The sequence below is a fragment of the Aquarana catesbeiana genome, linkage group LG02 (genome assembly GCF_042186555.1).
Source record: "Aquarana catesbeiana isolate 2022-GZ linkage group LG02, ASM4218655v1, whole genome shotgun sequence".
NCBI classification, from domain to species: domain Eukaryota; kingdom Metazoa; phylum Chordata; class Amphibia; order Anura; family Ranidae; genus Aquarana; species Aquarana catesbeiana.
This window is the reverse complement of record NC_133325.1, coordinates 710492052-710515842: the sequence shown is the minus strand read 5'-3', so window position 1 is coordinate 710515842 and position 23791 is coordinate 710492052. Positions and strand designations below refer to the sequence as shown.

At 44.2% G+C, this 23791-nt stretch overlaps 1 protein-coding gene across 5 annotated transcripts in view; it reads left to right on the top strand.

Moving 5' to 3' along the window:
* The window catches only part of EPHA6 (EPH receptor A6), a 1236911-nt gene that overhangs the window by 1132102 nt on the left and 81018 nt on the right, over positions 1 to 23791 (top strand). For all 5 annotated transcript variants that reach the window (XM_073616994.1, XM_073616989.1, XM_073616991.1 and 2 more), the window contains one exon: positions 20423 to 20632. In XM_073616994.1, the coding sequence (XP_073473095.1) occupies positions 20423 to 20632 (210 nt within the window). The remainder of the gene's footprint in view (positions 1 to 20422; positions 20633 to 23791) is intronic.

The window sequence follows — 23791 nt, the reverse complement described above, 5'->3', positions numbered from 1 at the left end:
GGAGGGGTGAGAAGAACTGTCACTTGGATCAGAAGTGGGTACCTGCCAAAACTAGGTTCCTGCTTCCCCCCACCAAAAAAAAAAAGACATGCCAAATGTGGCAGGGGAGGGGGTTCTTGTTTACAATCTTTTATTAAAGAAATAAAGAGGTGGTACAGAAGTATAGCATATTGCAATAACAACATGAAATCTTAGAGTATAAGTTGCTGAGATTAAACTTACAGAAAAATAATCGTACAAAAACTCTTGACACAATCAGTAAAACCAGTATGAGAGACAGTGGAGATGTCAGGGACCGCCATAATGCAGAGTAGATGAATTAAAAAAACAAAACTGCTTAGCAGTATCAACATAAAAAGGAGGAAACAATACCAAGTAGCTTAAGGGGAGCAATCAAACATTGTGTAATGTTCATACCAGGGGAGGGGGTTCTTAAAGCATAACTTCCACTTTTGGGTGGAGCTCCGCTTTAAGGCCCATTAGTGATAGAGCCAAAAAACAAACAAAAAAGTTTCTACAGCTGTACTTCCTTGATGGCTGGACCAGTGGGCTATCACTTCCCTGCTGCAAGAGACTAGAAGATGTAAAAACAGTTAAATGTTTGTCGGTCTCTCTTGCAATCCCATCATTGACAAGTTGCCACCAGAGACAGGATTGATAGTGTGACTTAGGCCTAAATGCTAAGGTTATGGGGAGTGAAAGGATAAGCGTGAGGTTAATATTTGGTGGAACAAGAGTAGCTATACTTCTGGTGTCAAAAGTCAAATGTAATATGCCAGTTAACCGGCACAGAATATAAGAAGGCACAAATACTTGACCAAAGTGGACCTGAACTTACAAACTGAAGGTTTTCTATGCTATTGGGAAGACCTAGAAGTGTTTGTATGCCTAAGCAGCAGCCTGGAAAATATACTAGGTGAGATCTAAGTCACTGCTGCCTGTTAGTTCTAGTTTCAGGAGAACTAGAGTGAGATTTGGTGATATTACTATTGCACTGTACATCCTGGCATGTAAAGGTGTCTAGGGATTCCTGTTCTGTAGCTTCATATCTGTATGTCTACAGTGTGAGATTTAAGGCACTGCTGCCTCTGACTGTTAGTCTCAGGGGGTTTGAAGAGATGTCACTACTGTTCTGTTCACTGTTTTCCTTACTGGAGGTTCTGGCATGAGGAAGCAAATCCCTACTTCTACCAAGATGGATGCCTCTACACAGAAACCCAGTACAGAACAAAGCATGGTAAGTCAGTAATGAGAAAAAGACCAGCTGCAGGGATACCACAGGCAATACCAGTGACTAGTCCTTTGTCCTCTTCTTGTCTTTTTTTGGGCACAACTTCCAGCATTCAGTTCCTCTTTAAAGGCTGGATTCACCCATGTAATAAAATGCAGTCTACAGTCAACGTTCTCGTGTACTTTCAAAAACACTGTGTAGCTTTTATCAAATTTGGAGTTTTATTTGAGTTCCATACCTGTAGGCCTATTGTGGCTTTCCCACAGCTTGGCTAATGGGAGAGATCTGCAACATCGTTCCTGTGTTCTAGGACGCTCTGTACATTGGAAGAGCTCCTAGTACAGTATCACTGGAATGAGTGCTCTCCATCTTCCAAGACTTGCACATATGCAGTGCTCCCTCATGGCTGCCATAACAGGTGAGGGGGAGTGCACTGTGCATGCTGGGCATTGTGTTTCTCCCATATGGGTGGACTGGGGAAGATTTAAATGAACTAAGACTAAGATATAAAGTGTCATTTCTTTACAGGTAACAGTGTTGAAATACGTGTTAATAGTTGCTAATGTAAATCCTAAGCATATCTATGGTAAGCATCCATCTGGGAACACAGAGAGCTACAGTACACGTCACCTTTTAGCTATACTGGGGCAGAAGTAATTATGCTGTGTAAATGGCAGCTGGTGTTATGACCACAGGTGCTGCTCCTCAGCAGAAGTTCACTTATAGAACCATTAATCATGTGTTATATTCTGCTGTCTGACTACAAAAGGATGATTTGTCACTTCTTACATTGAACTGTCGTGTTACACCTTCTGCAATGTTAACAATATATCCATCAATGTTTATTATCCTTCTGAAGGCATCTCAGATATCTGTAATCCTGAATAGGATAGTAAATAGAAACTACTTAAAGCCGAACTCCAGGCAAATAAAATAAACATAAATAACCCAATTTAAAGAAAAAGCATTATTATTTTTCCACTATTCTGTCCCTATGGGATAAAGTACGTAGTATGTAGTATGTAGTATTGAGTCCCATGTTAGAGGTAGGATCCTGGGTGGGTCTCTGTTTGTGTATATGCTGAACAATAAAGTTGATTTTACCCTTTTTAAGTGGGTTGCAGCTCCGGGAATTTTTTAAATCTTTAAACCTAGTATAAGCACCTGAATCTAGCTTGATATCAGTCGCCTGTAATCCACATGGGGCTCATTTACACTTGACCATCTAAAGACAAATATGCAGTGGATCACTTTTAAAAGGCTGTTTCACAGGTTGTGGGGGAGGGGGGGCGGGCATAATGTTATCTCCTCACTGCCTGTTTTAACCTCTAAAAGCCCACAACACCACACTGCAACTGTGTTCATTGTGATGACCCCCAGTGGTTGGGGGGCAGTTGTTGCATGACCCCAATTTTTTGTACAGGATCATTTTTGCCATGCCACAATGCAAAGCATCATGTACACCCCTATACTTCTGTCTTAGCAGCTTAGGGGGAGAGACTGGGGGGTGGTAAAAACACAGTTCAACCCATTTTTACCAACCAACTGCAAGTGTGAAATAAGTTCAGAGTGTGAGAGGGAGGGTTAATAAAGCCACTGAAGGCTTTATTTTTTTTTGCATAGTTGTGTCTGGATATGCTTAAAGGATGGTGAAGCAGATAGATGATCTATTAGTGTGGTTTTGTTTCAGCTTTGCTCAGTCGCAGAATGCGGCTGGCTATAGAGCAAGGTTGCCAACCTCCCGCAGCATTTTTTTACTGACAAAACATGGGAAATTTACTGGCAGAACACTTTTTTTACTGGCAACCTGAGAAATTACAGAACTCCTATTAAAAACTAACACAGTGAATATTTGACCAGTATAAACATGATAAGGAAACACTTATGCCGCGTACACACGGTCGGACTTTTCGTCTACAAAAGTCCAACGGACGCTGACGGACTAAAGCTGGCTGGTAATCCGATCGTGTGTGGGCTTCTCCGGACTTTCAACGGACTTTTTCAGCCTCAAATCCGACGGACTTTAGATTTGAAACATGCTTCAAATCTTTCCGACGGACTCGAGTCCGGTCGAAAAATCCGCTCGTCTGTATGCTAGTCTGACGGACAAAAACCCACGCTAGGGCAGCTATTGGCTACTGGCTATCAACTTCCTTATTTTAGTCCGGTGTACGTCATCACGTAAGAATTCGACGGACTTTTGTGTGATCGTGTGTAGGCAAGTCTGTTCGTTAGAAAGTCCGCCGCAAGTCCGTCGAAAGTCCGTCGAAAGTCTGTCGGACAGGCTGTCGGACTTTTGTAGCTGAAAAGTCCGACCGTGTGTACGCCCCATGACAATACCTATAACAAAGTAATTTGCTTGATTTACACTTAAAAAGTCAACACAGCATGAAATTATCCGCCCCTGATATCTACTGGCAGTTGTAAAAAAATCACTGATTTTTACAAACTGTCAGTAAATTTACTGGCGGTTGGCAACCCTGCTATAGAGTAAGCTGTGTTTATGTGTTGTCAAGAAGCATGCTGAAAGCAGAGAAAATAGCTCATCACTCCTTCTCCTTTCACTGTCCAGTTACAGCCTGGGAAGGTCCAGGACAACCTGGGCTCAGAAGAAGTGGGTTGAATAATGCTAACCATCAGACTGAAGGTATCTAGTGGCAGTGAAAAATGATTGCAGGGGAAATCTCTGGATTGGTGTTTCAGCAAATGCTGGTTTTGTTGTTCTCTTTTAATGGGCTATTCATTTTTACCTTGGTTTTTGGAGTTATCCTTTAAGAAAGAAGATTTACCTGTTAGAAATGTGGTGATCTTGCTTTAAAAGGGAATATTTTGATTGAGGCGGTCAATGTAGTAATATTGGGTAATCCTCACCTCCCACAGTCTTGTAGCAAACAACAGTATACATCTTGTCCTGTTATGTGAAGTGCTTGACAGCAAGTACAAAACCTTGAAAAGTTAAATAAAGGACAGCCTTCTTTTCCAAAGCAAACCTGCTTTAGCATAAGCATGTGCTTAGTGCATACAGGGCAATGCAAAAGGTTCCCTTTAACCCTTTGTATGCTCCATGTCCGTTGCATGTGGCTGCCTCAAGGGTATGATATGATAGCCCTGTTTAAGCTCCAACCACCCCCCCGATTGGTGTCTAACACCAGTTCTGTACTCATGTTCATTTCCATCCATATTACCTTACCTCATCGACCTCATCAACCAGCAACAGTCTATGAATGGAAATGTTCTGCTTGGCCAGTGGTTCCTATTTACATCATTGGAAAAGAAATGAAAGGTGCGGGAAGATGCTACCAATACTGCTAAACACAGGGGGTACAGTAGCAGCCTACTACTACCAATGTTGGAGTTTTTTATTGCATCCACTCACACCAATGTTGGGAATTATTTTTGTGCTGGCTCCAACATGCAATACATGTGCATGTGCATTGCGATACACTGCAGAAAATGCAGCAGGACCAGAATTTTTTGGAGTTGATGTCCGAGAATGCATTGCTATCATGCAGCCCTCTTGATGTGCCGGGGGCCGCACTTGAAGCCCTCTATCATTTTTTTAAGTTGTGCACCAGTGTTGTACATTATATTCCTGTCCCCTACACTGTATACACTATGTTATACATTATACTCCTGACTCCTGCACTGTATTCACTATGTTGTACACTGTATACGCTATGCTGTACATTATATTAACCACTTAAGGACCGAGCCTCTTTCTGAGATTTGTTGTTTAAACAGGTTTTTTTGCTAGAAAATTACTTAGAACCCCCAAACGTTCTAAATTTTTTTTTCGAACACCCTAGAGAATAAAATGGCCATAGTTGCAAAACTTTCTGTCACACCGTATTTGCGCAGCGGTCTTACAAGCGCACTTTTTTTTGGAAAAAATACACCTTTTGAATTAAAAAATAAGACAACAGTAAAATTAGCCCATTTTTTTTTATATAGTGAAAGATTATGTTACACCGGGTAAATTGATACCCAACGTGTCACGCTTCAAAATTGCGCCCGCTCGTGGAATGGCGACAAACTTTTACCCTTAAAAATCTCCATAGCCGACGTTTAAAAAATTCTACAGGTTGCATGTTTTGAGTTACAGAGGAGGTCTAGGGTTAGAATTATTGCTCTTGCTCTACCGATCGCGGCGATACTTCACATGTGTGGTTTGAACACCGTTTTCATATGCGGGCGCTGCTCACGCATGAGCTCGTCGGGACGGGGCTCGTTTAAAAAAAAAAAATTTTCTTATTTATTTTACCTTTTATTTTTTATTTTTACACTGTTTAAAAAAAAAAAAAAAAAAAAAAAAACAATTGTCACTTTTATTCCTTTTAATAGAAAAAAAGCATGACAAAACCTCTTAAATATGAAATCTGGGGTCAAAAAAAAAATCGTAATTTAAAAAAATTATTTAAAAAAAATGCCCCTTTAAGAGCTGTGGGCGGAAGTGACGTTTTGACGTCGCTTCCGCCCAGCAATAGTATGGAGATGGGTGGCGCCATCTTCCCCTCACTCGTCTCCATACCCAGCTAGTGACAGGACACGATCGCCTCCGCCGCTGCCGATGGCTCCGGTAAGCGGCGGTGGGCACCAGAGTGAGGTGGGGGGGCCTCTCCCACCGCTAATAAAAGTGATCTCGCTGCGAATATGCCGCAGAGACCACTTTTTTCCTGTAGCGGACCGCCCGCTGAAGAAGAGGATACCGGGGTTATGGCGGCTAGCTTCAAATAGCCAACGTAAAACTGTGGCGGGCGGTTTGTAAGTGGTTAAGCTGGTTCCCGATCAGTGTTATGATAGGGTCTTTAGCACCTTAACCTCTTAGCACCAGCGCCTCCTGGGCCTTTTATGGCATTTAAGGCATTTATGGCGCTGGGAGGTAGGGCGGGGCTTAAGATCACGTGACCGCCGTGATTGACTGTTATGACAGTCACCACTTCCAAAAACTCCCAATCGTTCCTAGCTTTCAGTTAGGCGGGAACACACAGCGGGCAAGCTCTCGGCACAGGTGTAGTGCCAGCAGTTCATGCAAATATGCGGCCCCTCGGTGCTAAGGACCAGACATCGAGAGGCTGGCATATTTGTGTATTGCTGGTGCCAAGGGGTTAAAAAAAACTTCAGTTCTTCAGCAGCCACAACAGGTCTTGCAGTACTCAGCAGAGTGATCCATTTCAAATGATGATTTCTAAATACGTCATGCCAAAGTCATGTGTTTGCAATGTAATTAGTGTTTATCACTGTATTCTTTGTTATGCCCTGTACACACGATCGGACATTGATCGGACATTCCGACAACAAAATCCATGGATTTTTTGATGTTGGCTCAAACTTGTCTTGCATGCACACGGTCGCACAAGTTGTCGGAAAATCCGATCGTTCTGAACGCAGTGACATAAAACACGTACGTCGGGACTATAAACGGGGCAGTAGCCAATAGCTTTCATCTCTTAATTTATTCTGAGCATGTGTGGCACTTTGTGCGCCAGAATTGTCCACACACAGTCGGAATTTGCACGAACGGATTTTGTTGTCGGAAAATTTTATAGCCTGCTCTCAAACTTTGTGTGTCGGAAATTCCGATGGAAAAAGTCCGATGGAGCCCACACACGGTCGGAATTTCTGACAACAAGCTCCGATCGCACATAGTCGGAAAGTCCAACCATGTGTACAGGACATAAGAGTTAGGCCGGGTTCACACTTGTACGACAAACACTCCAACTTTGGGAGCTCATGTCACATGATGTGTGCAAATCAATGGTTCCCTATGAGAGCCATCTTAACTGGCCTGACACAAGTCGGTCCGACATTAAAAGTCTGACATCCCGCACTACTTTGTCCTGATTTTGATCCTACTTCAGCCCATTGAATATCATTGAAGTCGGATCAAAGTCGGATCATCGTCTTAACTGATCCGACTTTGGCATGCGACTTGTGCTCTGAGGATCTTGAAGGGAAACTCCACGCCAAATAAAAAAAAAAAAACGGCATGGAGTTCGGTCTGGTATGGATTTTAAGGGGAACCCCACGCCAAAAAAACAGCCCCATTGTAATGTCACCGCCCTATCATGCCCTGAGCATTGATGTCACAAGGGGACGGGCCCTCTGTGAACGTCACCCGGTGGCCATGTCTATGTAATGGCACACCGCAGACCTAGCATTAGAGCGGGAGAGAGCGTCGAGAGAAGATCGGAGGAACAGAAAGAGAAGACAGCGCAGAGGCAGAAGATATCAGCGGAGAGAGGAGACCCAGCAGAAGAGGGAGAAGACAGCACAGAGAGGAGAAGAACCGGAGAGGGGAGAAGACCTGGCAGAGGGATAAGACATCTCCAGAGGAGGGAGAAGAGCCAGAGAGGGGAGAGGAATTCGGAAGAGACGCCGGAACTGATTTAATAAATTACTTTGTCAAAAACCTGTGTACTGTTTTTATTTTTGAAGCTTTTTTTTTTTAGGTGAATGGGTAGGGATACAATGGGTGTGGGGTGGCCGGGATCTGGGGGCCCCCTTGTTAAAGGGGGCTTTCAGATTCCGATAAGCCCCCCACCCACAGACCACGACAACCACCAGCCAGGATTGACAGGAAAAGGCCCTTGTCCTCATAAACATGGGGACAAGGTTCTTTGGGGTGCAGGGTCCACACCCCCATGTTGAAGACATGTGGCCTGGTCTGGTTCAGAAGGGGGGGCACCCCCACCCCCTTTCCTGACAGGTGCATACGGTAAGATAAGGGTCTGGTATGGATTTTGGGGGGACCCCACACTGTTTTTTTGGTGTGGGGGTTCCCCTTAAAATCCATATCAGACCGAAGGGCCTGGTATGGTCTCAAAGGGGGAACCCCATACCGTTTTCTTTTTTAAATTTGGTGTGGAGTTTCCCCTAAAGATTCATACCAGACACAAACTGCCTGGTATTGTCAGGATCAAAGTCGGATCCCGTTCATTGCAGTCGGAGGAATGACTTCAAGTCGCAGGGCAAAGTGGGTTCCACAGTCGTATGACTCTCATGTTGTACCAGTGTGAACCCGGCTTTATTAGGTTGCCGCATTTTAACCACGTCAATACCAGGCACTTTCACCCCTTCCTGCCCAGGAAATTGTTCAGCCTTCAGTGCTGTCGCACTTTGAATGACAATTGCGCGGTCATGCAACCCTGTGCCCAAACTAATTTTTTATTATTTTCTTCCCACAAATAGAGCTTTCTTTTGGTGGTATTTGATCACCACTAGGGTTTTTATTTTTTTGCGAAATAGGCGGCACTGTTAGGCAGCACTGACAGCACTGATAGGCGGAACTGATGGGCACTGCTAAGCAGCACTGATGGGCACTGATGAGCACTGATAGATGGCACTGGATGGCACAGGATAGGCAGCACTGATGAGGCGCTACTGACAGGCATTACTGAGTGTCATCTGAAGGGCACTGACAGGAATTACTGATGGGGAACTCATTGGCAATTTTATGGGCACTGATTGGTGCATTCATGGGCACTGACAGGCGTTCTTTAGGGGGCACAGACTGGCAGCTTATGGGTAGTGATTGGCAGCTGATGGGCACCTCTGATGGGGGCTGCACTGATAATCAATGTGCTGATTATCAGCGCAGACCCCCCGCCCTTTGACAGGGAGAGCCGCCGATCAGGAAAGCCTGGTTCCTGGTTCTCCGTCAGAGGCTCCATACCACGATCATAGATACGGTGTGTCAGACTGACACACAGCACCTCCGATCGCCGTACCGGCTTGTTATCCTGATATGATGTCTGATCAGGATAACAAAACCACTTTGCCGACGTCATATTGTTATATGGCGGGCGGCAAGACTGTACAGACCAAAAGTTGTAGCTAGCTAGACACATCTGAAAATGCCTTCCCTTCTTGGTTGTGTTTCTGTCCTGAAGATGATTAACTATCCGCTGGCAGGTAGGATTCTTATCAAAGCTTCTACAGGTATTTCTTTGTGATTGTAAACAATCACCTTGTAAAACAAAACATTCAGTTTAAAATAGAAATGAAAGGCAAAACATTTGTATATGGATATAAAAAAAAACATTATAAATACACTTTTTTTCCCTTTTTCTTATAAGTGATCACATTCTCTCTGTTCTCAGCTGCATAAGAGCTGGGAGAGGAGAAGGAGCAGCACACTGAGCTTCCCAGTGAATGGCAGTGCAGTGGGTGGGTGTCAGGACAAGTGTGATCATTGGAGAGGAGTACACTGAGTTCCCAGCATAGCTAGAGAACTGACTATGGTGTGCTCTCCTGCTTGCATTTTTACCTTGCTAGAAATGCAAGAAAATATTTCGCTTTAAATCCTTTGGGACTCTTCACACCACTGCACTATGGGTGCAGTTGTTTGAAAAGTCCTGCATGCTGCATCATTGGAGCGCTTCTCAAAGCCGCAACCAAAACGTAGTTCCCTATTGAATGAATGGAAAAGGCGTAAAAAAATTTGTGTTTGGTGCATTTTTGGAGTCACATTCTGGGGGTCAGGCACCCAGAGAACGCACCAGAAACACAGCAAAAACGCTTATGCACGTAAAGTGCGTGTAAAACAGACAGGTGTGAACAAGGCCTAAAGCTGGTAATACATTATACAATTACTCTTATTCATTTTCCTTTAGATTCATCTTCAACTATCTAGTGCACGGAGTACCTAATTGTATTCAAATTGAAAGTGTGTAGGTTTGATTTCATATTCTATGGTTTTGGTAAAACTAAAGGAAAATTGTACAAGAAAATTGTATAACGTATGGCTAGCTTTAGTTACTTATTAACTAGAAAAAGTATAGGATACTGATTATGAGTTTTTGAACAGGCGGCTTTTATCTCAGTGCAAGTTATGTACTCGCAGCAGCATGTCCATTACAGTATAATATCCTGCAGAGAAAACAAATTCATAAAAAAATATATATATAATAATAATAATAGCAGAACAACAAAACAAATATGAATATTTCATCATCCTTGACAGGAACATGTTAACAAGCAGGAAATTAATATGCCCCCCGCACACCCACTGCATTAGTATGTTCCAGACAAAAACTGCATGTATAATTAGGCTTGAATCATTTAAAATCCCAAGTCATCCAATGTTAGTTTTTAATTTTGTAAGAAAAATCTTAACTGTTAAGAAAATAGCTCCCACTGTCAGAAAATTCTCCTTTACAATAAACAAAAAGAACGTTAAACCTTTTATTACTGTAGACGCTGGCTGACGCAGTGGAAAACATGTCCGGGTGCTCATTTACATGCCCATATCTGGGTCCCTGATGCCCGAGGTGTTCTTGCATCTGCGACAGACTCAGAATAATGCCAGCATTTGTCATGTAAATGAACACTGCCAATACATTATTCTGAGCTGTTTATATCAGAGCCTTTTTCCCTTTATGTCTTTAGCTGCACAATATCAGAGACAGGTGCTGAGCTTAACTGATTAACTCAGACTGCTGAAAAGGGGCTTTTTTTTTTTTTTTTATACCATGTATAACCTGCTTTGCACAGCTTTAAGAACAAGGCACGGCTTCAATCAAATGTGTGGTATTTCATTAACAAACAGAGGTGAGAATATTGGGTGAATTCCATGGAGAGGACACATTTGGCTGAACTGCTGAGAGAAAGACTTTAGTAGTCCATTTTAGTAGTTTTGCTATGACCTTTAAGAATCAATTGTTCCACAGTTCCTGCAGCTACGCACGTAGGTCAGTAAGGGCTTTTTTTAAAAGTATTTGCTGCTCGATAAGAATATGTACATGCTTAAATGTACACTGTGACCTTCAATTTAGAATGTTTGTAACCCTAAAAAAAAAAAAAAAAAAAAGAGCTCCTGTTCCCTTTATAGCAGATTAAACCACACAGTGCTTGTGCTGTCTAATCTGCCCATCTCTAAACTGTAAAAAACTTGGCTGGATCCTGCCACTTCCTGTGTCCCCCTCTGTGAGCTGACCCTGAGCTGAGCCCTGACTACCTTGGTCAGCTTGTGTGCCTCCATCATCCGCAGCTCTTCTCTATACTCCTCTCCCCCTCCCTCCCTGCCTGTCAGCTCCCGTGTCTGTGTCTCTGTCTCTGCCACCCCCCCCCCTCCCCGTTGCTATTCGTATTAAAAAAAAAACATCCTGGAAGCCCCTCTCCTTTATCCAGCAATAACTCATTCTGTAGGTGTTTGTTTAAAAAGATGCTTTTAAATACCTTTTTTCAGTTATCTTCAGGCCGATCACGTGACTCCTGACCGCTCTGCTACTTCAATCCAGGGCTACAGCGGGAGGTGCAGAGCGGCCAGCACAGCAGTCACGTGACTCCCAGCCGATGTCAGAGGGAGATCTCGGCTTCTCCCACTGAAGCCCTGTATCATAGTAGCAACATGGCCGGGAGTCATGTCACCGGCCTGAAGATCTCTGGAAAAAGTTATTTGGAGGCATTTTTTAAACAAACACGTACAGAGTGTGTTATTGTTAGATAAAGGAGAAGGGCTGCCAGTGAACGGCTCTTTTAGGGTTATAAGCACTTTTACTACTATTTCCTAAAACATTATTTTAAAGGGATTTCTTTTTAAATAACAAACATGGTATGCTTACCTGCTCTGGCTTTGCACAGAGCAGCCCTGATGCTCCTCTTCTCAGGTCCCCTGCCAGCGCTCCTGGTTCCTTCCTCATTCTGAGTGCCCACATAGCAAACCATTTGCTATGGAGGCATTCATGGAGGCTCAATCCCGGGCTGGGCAGTGTGTGTGCATTGTCTCACACACATAGCACGGTTTAACCCGCCCGCCACTCTCTTCTCACAGGCTGTGATTGACAGCAGCAGGAGCCAATGGCTCCTACTGCTGCCCTCATGTCCAGTGAGGAGAGAGAGAGTGGAGAGAGCTACTGCTCTAGCGCAGGCTCAATCCTGGACTGGGAAGTGTGTGTCCATTGACACACACACAGTGCGGTTTAACCCCCCCCCCCCCACTCTCTCCTGACAGGCTGTGATTGACAGCAGCAGGAGCCAATGTCTCCCACTGCTGCCTCCATGTCCAGTGAAGCGACAGAGAGCAGAGAGAGCTGCTGCTCTGGGGCACACTGCTGGATCGAGACCAGGCTCAGGTAGGTATGAGAGGGGGCAGGTGGGGGGGGAGTTACATCTTCTCTCTAAAACGTTCACAAACCTATTCTTACATTTTCTGCCTTTTAAACAAGATTCTGTTTATTTCTAGCAAGCATCTTCAGTTGCTACAGAAACAGCTGGCCTAATTTTTTTACTCACTGGATCTGCTGATCCCCGGCACAGCCGTGGAGCTGTGTCCCGACTCTGCTATAAGGAATAAACATGACCAGCCTATAAGGTGCCCCAAGGGCACTGGAGGAATTCACCTCTACTATGTCTGAGTTTATAGATAAAATTTCAGGCATGTGTAGCGGTACCCCCGTAGGAGCCACTTGAGTATTACCCAGATAGTCCTTTTTTCGGCAGCCAAGTACACAAATTTTAGCTCAATTCATTCAAAGACCAATCTAGGGGTGTTGTTTTGTAACTTTATTTTAGAGGAACCTGGATAGGGTAGGGGATTTGCAATAGGATACTCCAGAACAAAACTATGCACAACTTGAGAACTCTAGCTGATCTAGAATTGAGTAGTAGGTGTAGAGGTAGGTAGAGCGAGAGCAATAATTCTACCTCCTCTGTAACTCTAAACATGTAACCTGTAAAAAAAATGTAAGAGTCGCCTATGGAGATTTTTAAGTACTGAAGTTTGGCACCATTCTATTAGTGTGCACAGTTTTAAAGAATGACATGTTAGGTATCTATTTACTCGGCGTAACATCATCATTTACATTATACGAAAAAAACGGGCTAACTTTAGTGTTTCTTTGTTTTTTTTGTCTTTTTTTTTTTTCATGAAAAAAAGTGTGTGAAAAATTGCTGCGCAAATACCGTGTGACATAAAAAGTTGCAACAACCACCATTTTGTTCCCTAGGGTGTCTGCTAAAAGTATATATATTTACAAAATTGTGAGGGGTGTACTCACTGTTGTGAGATACTGTCTATCGTTGTTAAGGTATTTTACTATATTTTAAAAAACTGTACTCATTAAGCAGGTGGCTTAATGGAAAAATTACTGAAGTTTGAAGTTATAACTTCAAACCAGTAATTTCACAGTAAATAGATAAATTATAAATTATTATGTTATAATATATAGCATAATAATATATTATTTAGCTTGATTAAAAAATTACCTTTTTAGCAGCAGCAGATTCTCCCTATTAACTGTGAGAGAAACATGGAATTATGGATAAACATATACCTATAATCCCATGTTTTTTCCTTGTAGTTAAGAGGGCTGGGCTGGAAGGGAGCATGTGTCTTTTAGAGAGAGAGCCTCCACTGCAGGATTTTTTTTTTTTTGGTCAGAGGCTCCAATCTGTCCATTGAGCTCAGTGCCTCTGATAAGAAGTCAAAGGCACTGTGAGCTCATCCTCGCAGTCTGCTTGCAAACAGCGTGTGCTTTTATTTAAACTGGCTGCGCTGTATGTAGCTTTTGACAGGCTGCACAAGAAGCCCCGTATTTCCGAAACCATAGGTGGCAGGAGTCCCAACTTTTGACTAGGGTTGGGGGTCGCCAAGCTACGACCCTAGAAACTCGATCGTTTTTCTTTTTATGTTTATGGAAGGTGAGGCTCTGCCTCTTATGCAGTGCGCATGTTCCTAGACCTAGAACAACCTGCGTCAGCCATTTCCAAGGTTACCAGCCTGAATTCTCTTAAAACCAATCAGCCTGATAAAGAAAATTTTCCGGTACACCCACTATTGCTAAGTCCAAAAAAATCTGTACACCTTCCTAACATATTGCCCAGCAATATCTTATTCAGAAGTTGTTTTTTAAAAATGTGAGCCATCCCCACTGTGGATCTGGCCATTTCATGTCTTAACAAGATTTTGTCCCTGTAGAAAATATCCCGGTGTTTACAGACCCTAGGGATAAAAGGATAGAAGCTCTTTCCATGGCAATTATACTACCTTGTAGGTTCTGCCCTGCAACCTGCTATTGCTGAAATTTCCATCTGCCAGACCCTAGGTGTCCAGTCCATAGATATGTCTTAGAAACTTAAATCGATCTTCATGGATACCTCTGCCCACTAACAACTAGAGCTCATCCTTGTGGTCCTACTCTACAGGGTTTATGGGTAAGCACATATTATTTTGCCTAATATCCAGAATGAGTCTCCTTTTAGTAAAATGCAGAAGCACCTTCAACTCAAATGTTGGTCTGCAGCACAGCATTGCAAGAAACACCTGTTGTGCATGCTCTTTGATAGGTAATGCCTCTTATGTGAAGTTCTGGACAACTTTATCAAAGATGTCACCAGGGAAAAGAGCAAAAGAACCCCCAGCAAAAGAAAGCTAAGCCTCAGTGTTGAAATTCATCTACCTCAGAGAGTAAGAGCAGTTTCTTTCATTTCTTCCAGGGCTCCAAAACCAAGGAAAAGACTCAGGCTGGAGTAACACTATTGCGAATTGGATGTGGGTTCCCCGCATCCAATTCGCAATAGCAGGAGATTTTGACCGGCTCTGTATGGAGCCGGTTCACATATCTCCGCTGCAGCTCTGGTGCGAATTTGCACAGGAGCCCTATGCATCTTTTGGTCCGTTTCAGGTCCGAATTCAGCCAAAAATTTGCGCTGAAATCGGACGTGAAACTGTGAACCAGGACGCATCGGATCCCTGCTGTGAGCCACATGTGAAGATAGTGTGAACCCAGCCTAAAGCTTGGTTTACACTATTGCGAATTAGATGTGGGTTTCTCCGCATCCAATTTGCATGACAGGAGAGTGTGACCGGCTCTCAATGAAGCCGGTTCACACATCTCTGGGGCGGCCGCGAAACAAACTGCAGAAAAGTCCTGTGCATCTTTGACTCTGTTTCAGGTCTGAATTCAGCCAAAAATTCAGACCTAATTCAGACCTAAAACGGTGAACGGGGATGCACCGAACCCCATGCTGTGAGCCACGCCGCACACAGTCTGAACCCAGCCTTACTGTAGATCTTTTTTTGGACTACATTAAGGCCCCCCTCTCTGTTCTAATGATCCACTCCTATTATTGCTTCGCTAAAAATCTTGGGCCTGATGAGAGTGGAAGAGGTTATACTAGGCTGACTCGAAAGCTTTATTTGCCAGTGTCCAAGCTGTTGAAGGCAACAACATAACCCTCTGTACCTGAATTACTTATCTTGTGTCCCTTAATGGATTGTACGGTAAGTCAAAAATCCTATTTTTATGTACTGTGCTTTTTTTGTAACTGTAGATTTATGGAATTTGTTTTACATTATTGGTGTTTAGATCAGTGGTATGAATGGTGTTTACGTACCTGCTGTGGAGCTATAGAATATGTTTTACGCTATTGGTGTTTAGGACAGTGTTATGGTCTGTGTTTATGTTTCTGCTATAGAACTATAGAATTTGTATTACACTATTGGTGTTTGGGTGAGTGTTATGAGCTGTGGATTTCTCCGTTACTCTACAGACAGATGAATATGGCAGATAATAACAGCCATAGAAACTAGGCTCACAACAGAAGACTCTATCATTGCCAGGCTTTTAACCTAAAAGTATCTTCTGCCCCGGGGCTGCTCCCTTTCCATAATGGAATCTTATCTCTTGTGTGAGGGTTGGAGGTGGCGCTTTCATAAAGAAGTTATATTATAAAGCTTGTTATTGAAGTACCAGGGATACACAGCTGAAGCTGAATGCCTTCTGTACATAGTTATATCTTGCTAACCCTTGTTTGGTCTCTGCCTAGCTTTAAAAAGCAATTATTTATAAAAACACAATAAAAAATCCAGCTACAGACAGTCTACCGAGTAAATTTCTTAACCTATGTTTATCAAAATGTATTTGTTTTGATTGTGACTATCTACAATTTGAATTACCGTCTCACGTTTTAAATTATGTTGAAATCCAGATGCATCTATAGACATATTTTGCAGCACGGCCTGGATGGTACTTTAAGTACTACAATTACAATATTCTTGCTTTGTTGCTTAGTTTTCGTCTGAAAAAGTACTCATCTTAAATGTTTACGTGAAAAACAGAAACTCCAGTGTAAATCGAGTAACATCTATTATAAAGTGTGCTGAAAGTTATAAGAGGGCCTGTATTGTGAAAGCTGGGCCCAAAAAAGGCAAATGGATGGCAAAAGGACTAGTCAACAGTATCACCAGCAGTAGACATCCCAACCTGCAAAAACTCATTTCAGGGAGGTGGCAAACTTGTTTCAGGGAGGTGGCAAACTTGTTTCGCCCGCAAACACCCCTCCACCCACCCCCCCCCCCCCCCCCCCCGCGGAAAAAAAAAATTTAAATCACTTTTTCAATATTTTTTCACAGTGCTTCTGGTTCCCTGCCCATCGCAGCCACCTACCTTCCGCCACCTGGGCCATAAGCAGTTTTACCGATTGTAGCGGACCTCAAGGGGAAAGGAAAGGCTGGGCCCAGGGTGGGGAGGAGAAGGGATCGGGGTCAGGTGGCACTAGAAGCGGTATTACAGCATGGTAGGTAAATCAAGAGGAGGAGCAGGGAGGGGGTCTCCATCATTATCAGTGTGCTGTAAAATATTAGCATATGGCTGAGACCAAGTGATGTAGGATAGCACTCCCAACACTTAGTACTGCCGGCCCCACAAGGAGGAGCCATGCTGTCATCCTCACTGACCTACCTTCTGTTCCATCCACCTATTCGTCCAGCGCTACAATTGCCCTTTTTGTTTAACTTAATGCCCCCGAGTCCTACTGCCCCCAAGCCAAGCACCGGTCGTGGGCTGCCTAGTACCTACAGAGCCTCACCTGTAAGTCCCACATCAAGAGGGAGAAGTATGTGCCTGCCGGCTCCTCCCACATCACTGTGTAAGAAGTGTGTGCCTGCCGGCTCCTCCCTCTTCCTCTTCCCCTGAGCTCCGCTACGATCTCTGCAACTGCTCATGTCCCAGGTGGTTGGATGTAGGTGGCTGCGATGGCTGAGGCTCGCCATTCTTTCCTCTGTCTGTCAGCGGGGGGGGAGGAGAGCCGATCCGTCCCATTCTCCTACTCACCGAGATGTCAGTGCAGACTATTTAGAGCCCTGGCCCCCGGTATCTCACCGACCAGTGGAGGGCAATCTGTCACTATCGCACCTCAGCAGCTGCATCCATGCGCACCATCATCATGGGGCCCCCCGGCAATGCCCAAATGGTCAGTCCACCCCTGCTGTGTCCAATTTCTGACAGTTCCCCCCGCAGCCGGTGGGAGAGGAGAGGAGGGGAGCCGGTGTCTTGCCGAGAAAGTTCCCTCGGCGGATAAGCTCCCCCCTGTATTGCGCAAGCGATGCGCTTGCGCAGTACGAATGACCAGGAGCCGCCGAAAATAGCCAAAGATGAAAATCTTCAATCAGCTGTACACGGCGCCTGCGCCCTAGGTCCAGGCTAAAGCCCCACCATCCAAGTGGACCTGGAGGGGGAATAAAAAAGTGCCGAGCGAAGCGAGCGCCTCTTACAGGCGCCGTGTACAGCTGATTTCTTCTGTATTTTGCTTCGGCTATTTCCGCCGGCTCCTACTGCGCAGGCGCTGTGCCTGCGCAGTAGATGGTGGTCCTTATCCGCCGAGAGGAACTTTCTCGGCAGAACACCAGCTGTGGGGGACGAGGGGAGCGGAGGAGGAGAACAGGGGGGGCGGAGAAGAACACGGAGGAAGCCGGGGGGAGGAGCACACAGAATAGCTGGGAATGATTGGTGCGGCAGTGAACAGCTGTGATCACCGATCTCCCTGTATAGCTTTTAACTGACAGCTGCAGGAGGAAGAGAAGGAGAAGCGGCTGTCAGCTGAAAAGCTATACAGGGAAATCAGTATTCATAGCCGCACCGATCATTCCCGGGAGATCGCGAGGCACTTGCGTGTGTGCGGGAGCCGCCACAGAAATGCGGAAGACTCCCACACCTCGCGGGAGACTTGAGAAGTCTGCATTAGGCTGCCTGCAGATGATCTTTTCCCCACAACTGACTTATTATGTCTCATTCCACACTGTGGTGTTTACTTACAAAAGCTGGATAGTGCAAAATTGGACTCACTTCTGCAGAGAAACCAATCAGCTTCTAACCTCAGCTTGTTCAATTAAGCTGTGGCAACAAAACCTGGATGGCAGTTGGTTTCTATGCAGAAGTGAGACTGATTTTGCACTCTCCAGCTTTAGTAACAAAACCCTTGTGTCTCTTTGTAGACGTAATCATCATATAGAGAAACAGAGTTCTTCTTCATGGCCCCCCCACCCCCTGTGACTGGCCTGGAGAATTTATGACTTCAGGGTTAATTTTCAAGAAGCAGGAGAGGTGGGGGATGCACAGAATAAATGAAGCAGGGAGATCTTGCAATGCAGGCCCTAAGGTACAGCTTTCTCACATCTACGAATCTCACTCCAAATCTTCAGAAACTAGTAGTCAGAGACAGCAGCTCGCCTAGATGGTCTCACAATGCAGACATACAACTACAGGATAGGAGTGCTGGGAACAGGCACATGAATGTACAAAATTGTTTTTTTCAAGGAATTCATGACAAAGGATTTTTTTTAGGGTACTATTTTTTTGCAATTATAGCTGATATCTGGGTATAACTCCTCCTCCCCACTTCTCCACCTTCCCACCAACTAACTACTGGGTCAAACTAAGGTAAAAGCCCAAAATACTTCACTGAATCATGATCACATGATGCACCTGGTCCTGAGTCTTCAGTGAGATCCTTTCTTTAGGTGTCTTTGTCATTACCTGTGTGACAGGTAATGACAAGGTCCTCTGAAAGCTGCAGCAGCTGATGCCTTTGAAAAGATGTCAACATCAGTGCTAGATCAACAGGTCAAAATTTAGGTTAGTATAAAACATCCTAAGATACTTATTTAAAAAAATATATATCTAAATGGGGACTTGAGGTGGGAGTGGGGGATAAAAGAGTGTATTGTCATGCTCAGAGATGGGTTCTCACATATAGTATATATCCTATAAGATAGAAACTTTTTACTTTTTTGAGTTCAGGTCCACGTTAAGATCTGCTATTTTAGTTGAGAATATACAAGAGAGTAACTAGCTCTCCTAGGCTTGCAAGAGGGGGCCGTGCCACATCCATAAAAATTTATTGACAAAAGAAAAGGGGTTCCCCTAGGTGGATTTTTCCGGCACTTGCACAACAATTATATAAAGTGTAGAAGTACAAACTCATATAAAGAGTAAAAACAATATTTTTAAAATATTGTTTTTACTCTTTATATGAGTTTGTACTTCTACACTTTATATAATTGTTGTGCAAGTGCCGGAAAAATCCACCTAGGGGAACCCCTTTTCTTTTGTCAATGTTTTAGTTGAGAATGATCTTTGGTAAACTGGATCAGAGAACTGCTTTTTATATCTCTGGCAATTTAGTAGCGAGATATCTTCACCAGAATTTTCAGATCTGTTAATTGGTCTGCCATTACAAGGCCAATGGGCACTCCAAACATTAGCATAAACAAATAATTGAAGAATACAACTTCAAAAACATAAACATATAAATGGTGAATCCAGCTTCAGGAGCATAACACCAACCATGACCTTGTGGCGGGATGGAGACCCAAATATATCCTGTAAAATATTGGCAAGTATCATTGATGTGTCTAAGATCTAGGAGGGATGAAATCTCCAATCCTGGGTCTGTGCTTTTTGAATGACCAGCAAACTGATTGTGCAGGCATGTGCGGGGCTTTTGTTAGGACTAGGGTTCTGGGCTCCACCCCAGCAGATAGAAGAGGCCTCTTCCAGGAGACGGGAGGGCTCCACTTAGAGTGGTGGGAGCCAAAGCAGCAAGGGGCTGACAGGTGTATGAACCAAACTTGTGTGTGAAGACTATCTGTAGGAGACAGACAAGGCCCTAAAGACTAAGGCCAGAGCAGCATTGTTGCACATGTAAACTGAGAGGCTGAATATGTATTTCTTTGTGAGAGAGAAATGTTTAAAATACCTGCAAGGGAAATTTGATTTTTTAACTTGATTTCTGTAACTTTCTATTAAATAAATTTGGGCAAGAAAAGCCCTTAAAAAAAGAAGAGTGAGTGGTTAACCTCTACTGTTCCCACACTATCTATGTTTCACCTTTAAGTAGACAGGCTTTAGCAAACTGTACTGTATACATTCTGATATTAATCAACCAGAGATATATTTTGTTTTTCTGTTACAGAAACACGATGGTCACTTTACCGTCATCCAGTTGGTGGGAATGCTACGAGGAATTGCCTCAGGGATGAAATACCTCTCCGATATGGGATATGTCCATCGTGATCTGGCAGCCAGGAACATTTTAGTCAACAGCAATTTGGTCTGCAAAGTTTCAGATTTTGGACTTTCACGGGTGTTAGAAGATGATCCTGAAGCTGCGTATACAACCACAGTAAGTGCATCTAATTCACTTTAAATGTAAGTGAGTCTGTCACCTGTTGTCAAAAATATAGTTTTTTGTTTTTTTTGATAAATCAATTTGTGGTTTGAGATTAATGCAACCTTTGAAGTAAGTGAAGTCAGAACCTTGTATGATCATAAAAAAAATCTGCCACTGGGCGTATTGCAACCCTAATGCCAAATTACATTTCCCCATTGCTTGTCTGTTAGGGCTGATTCACAACAGATTCTTTCCAGTGCATTTTCTATATTCATCCAGAATGCATTCACAGTAAATGCAATGTTTTCCAATCACCCTAGTTTAGCCAGTAGCCATTGACTGAGAGTGCTGATCGGGAGCCAGACCTTTTCTTTCAAAATATTTATTGTTTTTTTTCAACAAGCAAGTTGTACAGTTAACTAAACATGTATGCAGAGTAGTCATATCACATACAATTAGACCCCAATGGGGTAGGCATTTCAGGCAAAAGAAACACAATAAACAAAGAAAATAAACGAAAATCAAAAATAATTGTTAGGGGTTAGGACCCGGCCTGTGGTTTTAACAGATAATCCAGAAGAACAACACCGTTTACCTGAAGAAAGAACTAAAGAGAGGAAACTTCCCTAGTCTATCCATGGAGTAGTTGTAGGAAACCTGAGAGATTCCGTCGGTACCCCTAAAGGGAACTCACTGTGACCGGCGAAACCTCCAACCGTTCCCCCAAACCCCCCATCAACCATTGCTGAAATGTAGATATCCAGTTAGGGAAACATCGCCAGACCTTTTTCAGTCATGATCGGCAGGCTTCCATCGGACCGGCTTCCATACACATGGGCCCAATGTCGAACAGTCAAAAATATAGTTTTTTGTTTTTTTTGATAAATCAATTTGTGGTTTGAGATTAATGCAACCTTTGAAGTAAGTGAAGTCAGAACCTTGTATGATCATAAAAAAAATCTGCCACTGGGCGTATTGCAACCCTAATGCCAAATTACATTTCCCCATTGCTTGTCTGTTAGGGCTGATTCACAACAGATTCTTTCCAGTGCATTTTCTATATTCATCCAGAATGCATTCACAGTAAATGCAATGTTTTCCAATCACCCTAGTTTAGCCAGTAGCCATTGACTGAGAGTGCTGATCGGGAGCCAGACCTTTTCTTTCAAAATATTTATTGTTTTTTTTCAACAAGCAAGTTGTACAGTTAACTAAACATGTATGCAGAGAAGTCATATCACATACAGTTAGACCCCAATGGGGTAGGCATTTCAGGCAAAAGAAACACAATAAACAAAGAAAATAAACGAAAATCAAAAATAATTGTTAGGGGTTAGGACCCGGCCTGTGGTTTTAACAGATAATCCAGAAGAACAACACCGTTTACCTGAAGAAAGAACTAAAGAGAGGAAACTTCCCTAGACTATCCATGGAGTAGTTGTAGGAAACCTGAGAGATTCCGTCGGTACCCCTAAAGGGAACTCACTGTGACCGGCGAAACCTCCAACCGTTCCCCCAAACCCCCCATCAACCATTGCTGAAATGTAGATATCCAGTTAGGGAAACATCGCCAGACCTTTTTCAGTCATGATCGGCAGGCTTCCATCGGACCGGCTTCCATACACATGGGCCCAATGTCGAACAGTTTCTATTGAACTGGCCGATGCCGCCCAACATTTGGCCAGTGTCTACTAGGCTTTAGGGCAGCCCATTCATTTCAATTACACAAATCACATTCAACAATCATACAAAAGAAGTGTAGGCACTTATTTTTTATACATACATGAAGTAACAAAGCTGTCCTGTGCATATAATATATTTACTAGATTGATGCCTCCCCAGCACTATGGCCCCTCTACATCCTAGATATCCCCCAGCACTCTGACCCCCTCTACATCCCGGATATCCCCCCAGCACTCTGACCTCTCTACACCCCAGATATCCCCCCAGCACTCTGACCCCTCTACATCCCAGATAACCCCCCAGCACTCTGACCCCTCTACATCCCGGATATCCCCCCAGCACTCTGACCTCTCTACACCCCAGATATCCCCCCAGCACTCTGACCCCTCTACACCCTAGATATCCCCCCAGCACTCTGACCCCTCTACACCCTAGATATGCCCCCAGCACTCTGACCCCTCTACATCCTAGATATCCCCCCCAGCACTCTGACCCCTCTACATCCCGGATATCCCCCCAGCACTCTGCCCCTCTACACCCTAGTTATCCCCCCCCCAGCACTCTGACCCCTCTACACCCTCGATATCTCCCAGCACTCTGACCCATCTACACCCTAGATATTCCCCCCAGCACTGTTACCATAAGATACCCCTTGTATTGTGACCCCACTACATCCCTGATACCCCCTACATTGTGGCCTCTCTACATCCCTGATACCTCCTGCACTATAGCCACCCAAGCATTGCTACCCCCTATACACCCCAGATCCCCCTCAGCATTGTTTTCTGTCATACACCCTTGATATCTCCCAGCACCATTATTCCATCCATGTAGTACCCCCTTTTCCAGTGGAGATACAGTGCATGTAAACGTTTGGCTATGTGCCCACCTCCAGCACTGGACTTAACTATACCAATAAAGCAGGCAGAAGGAGGGATGGAGGAGGGAGCATCCCTCCGGGCATTCCAAGCCCTTCGATGCAAACAGTGCTGGACAGCTGGGCTCACCATGACACCATCCACAATGCTATTTCTGCAGGCGGGCTCTTAGTGCTTCCGACTCAGCAGCAGCTCCCACTCCAGCCCTACCCCACAGCCTTCGAGTCCCCAAGCATTCAAGCTGTATGGGGCGGGGTCAGAGCGTCACTGGTGCTCCGGCCCTGCCCCTCCCTGCTGGCTGTGAAATAATAGGTATCGTTCTGCACAGCACGGCGCACCACTGCCAGCCTTCCTCCCCCCTGTATCCATCACTCTCAGTGCCATCATGGGGCCCCCAATTTTGGGGCAGCGTGGGCTCAAGGACCAGCTGCTTTAGGGAAAGTGCAGGGGCCCCCCATGCAGCTGGGGCCCCTGTGCAGTGCCCAGGTGTGCCCACTCATTAAGACAGCCCTGGATGGACTTGTGTCTTTTTTCAACCTGACTAACTATGTAACTATGCAATATCCCACATGAATCTGTTTTGCATAAGTATAAAAGGGGCCTAACAGTT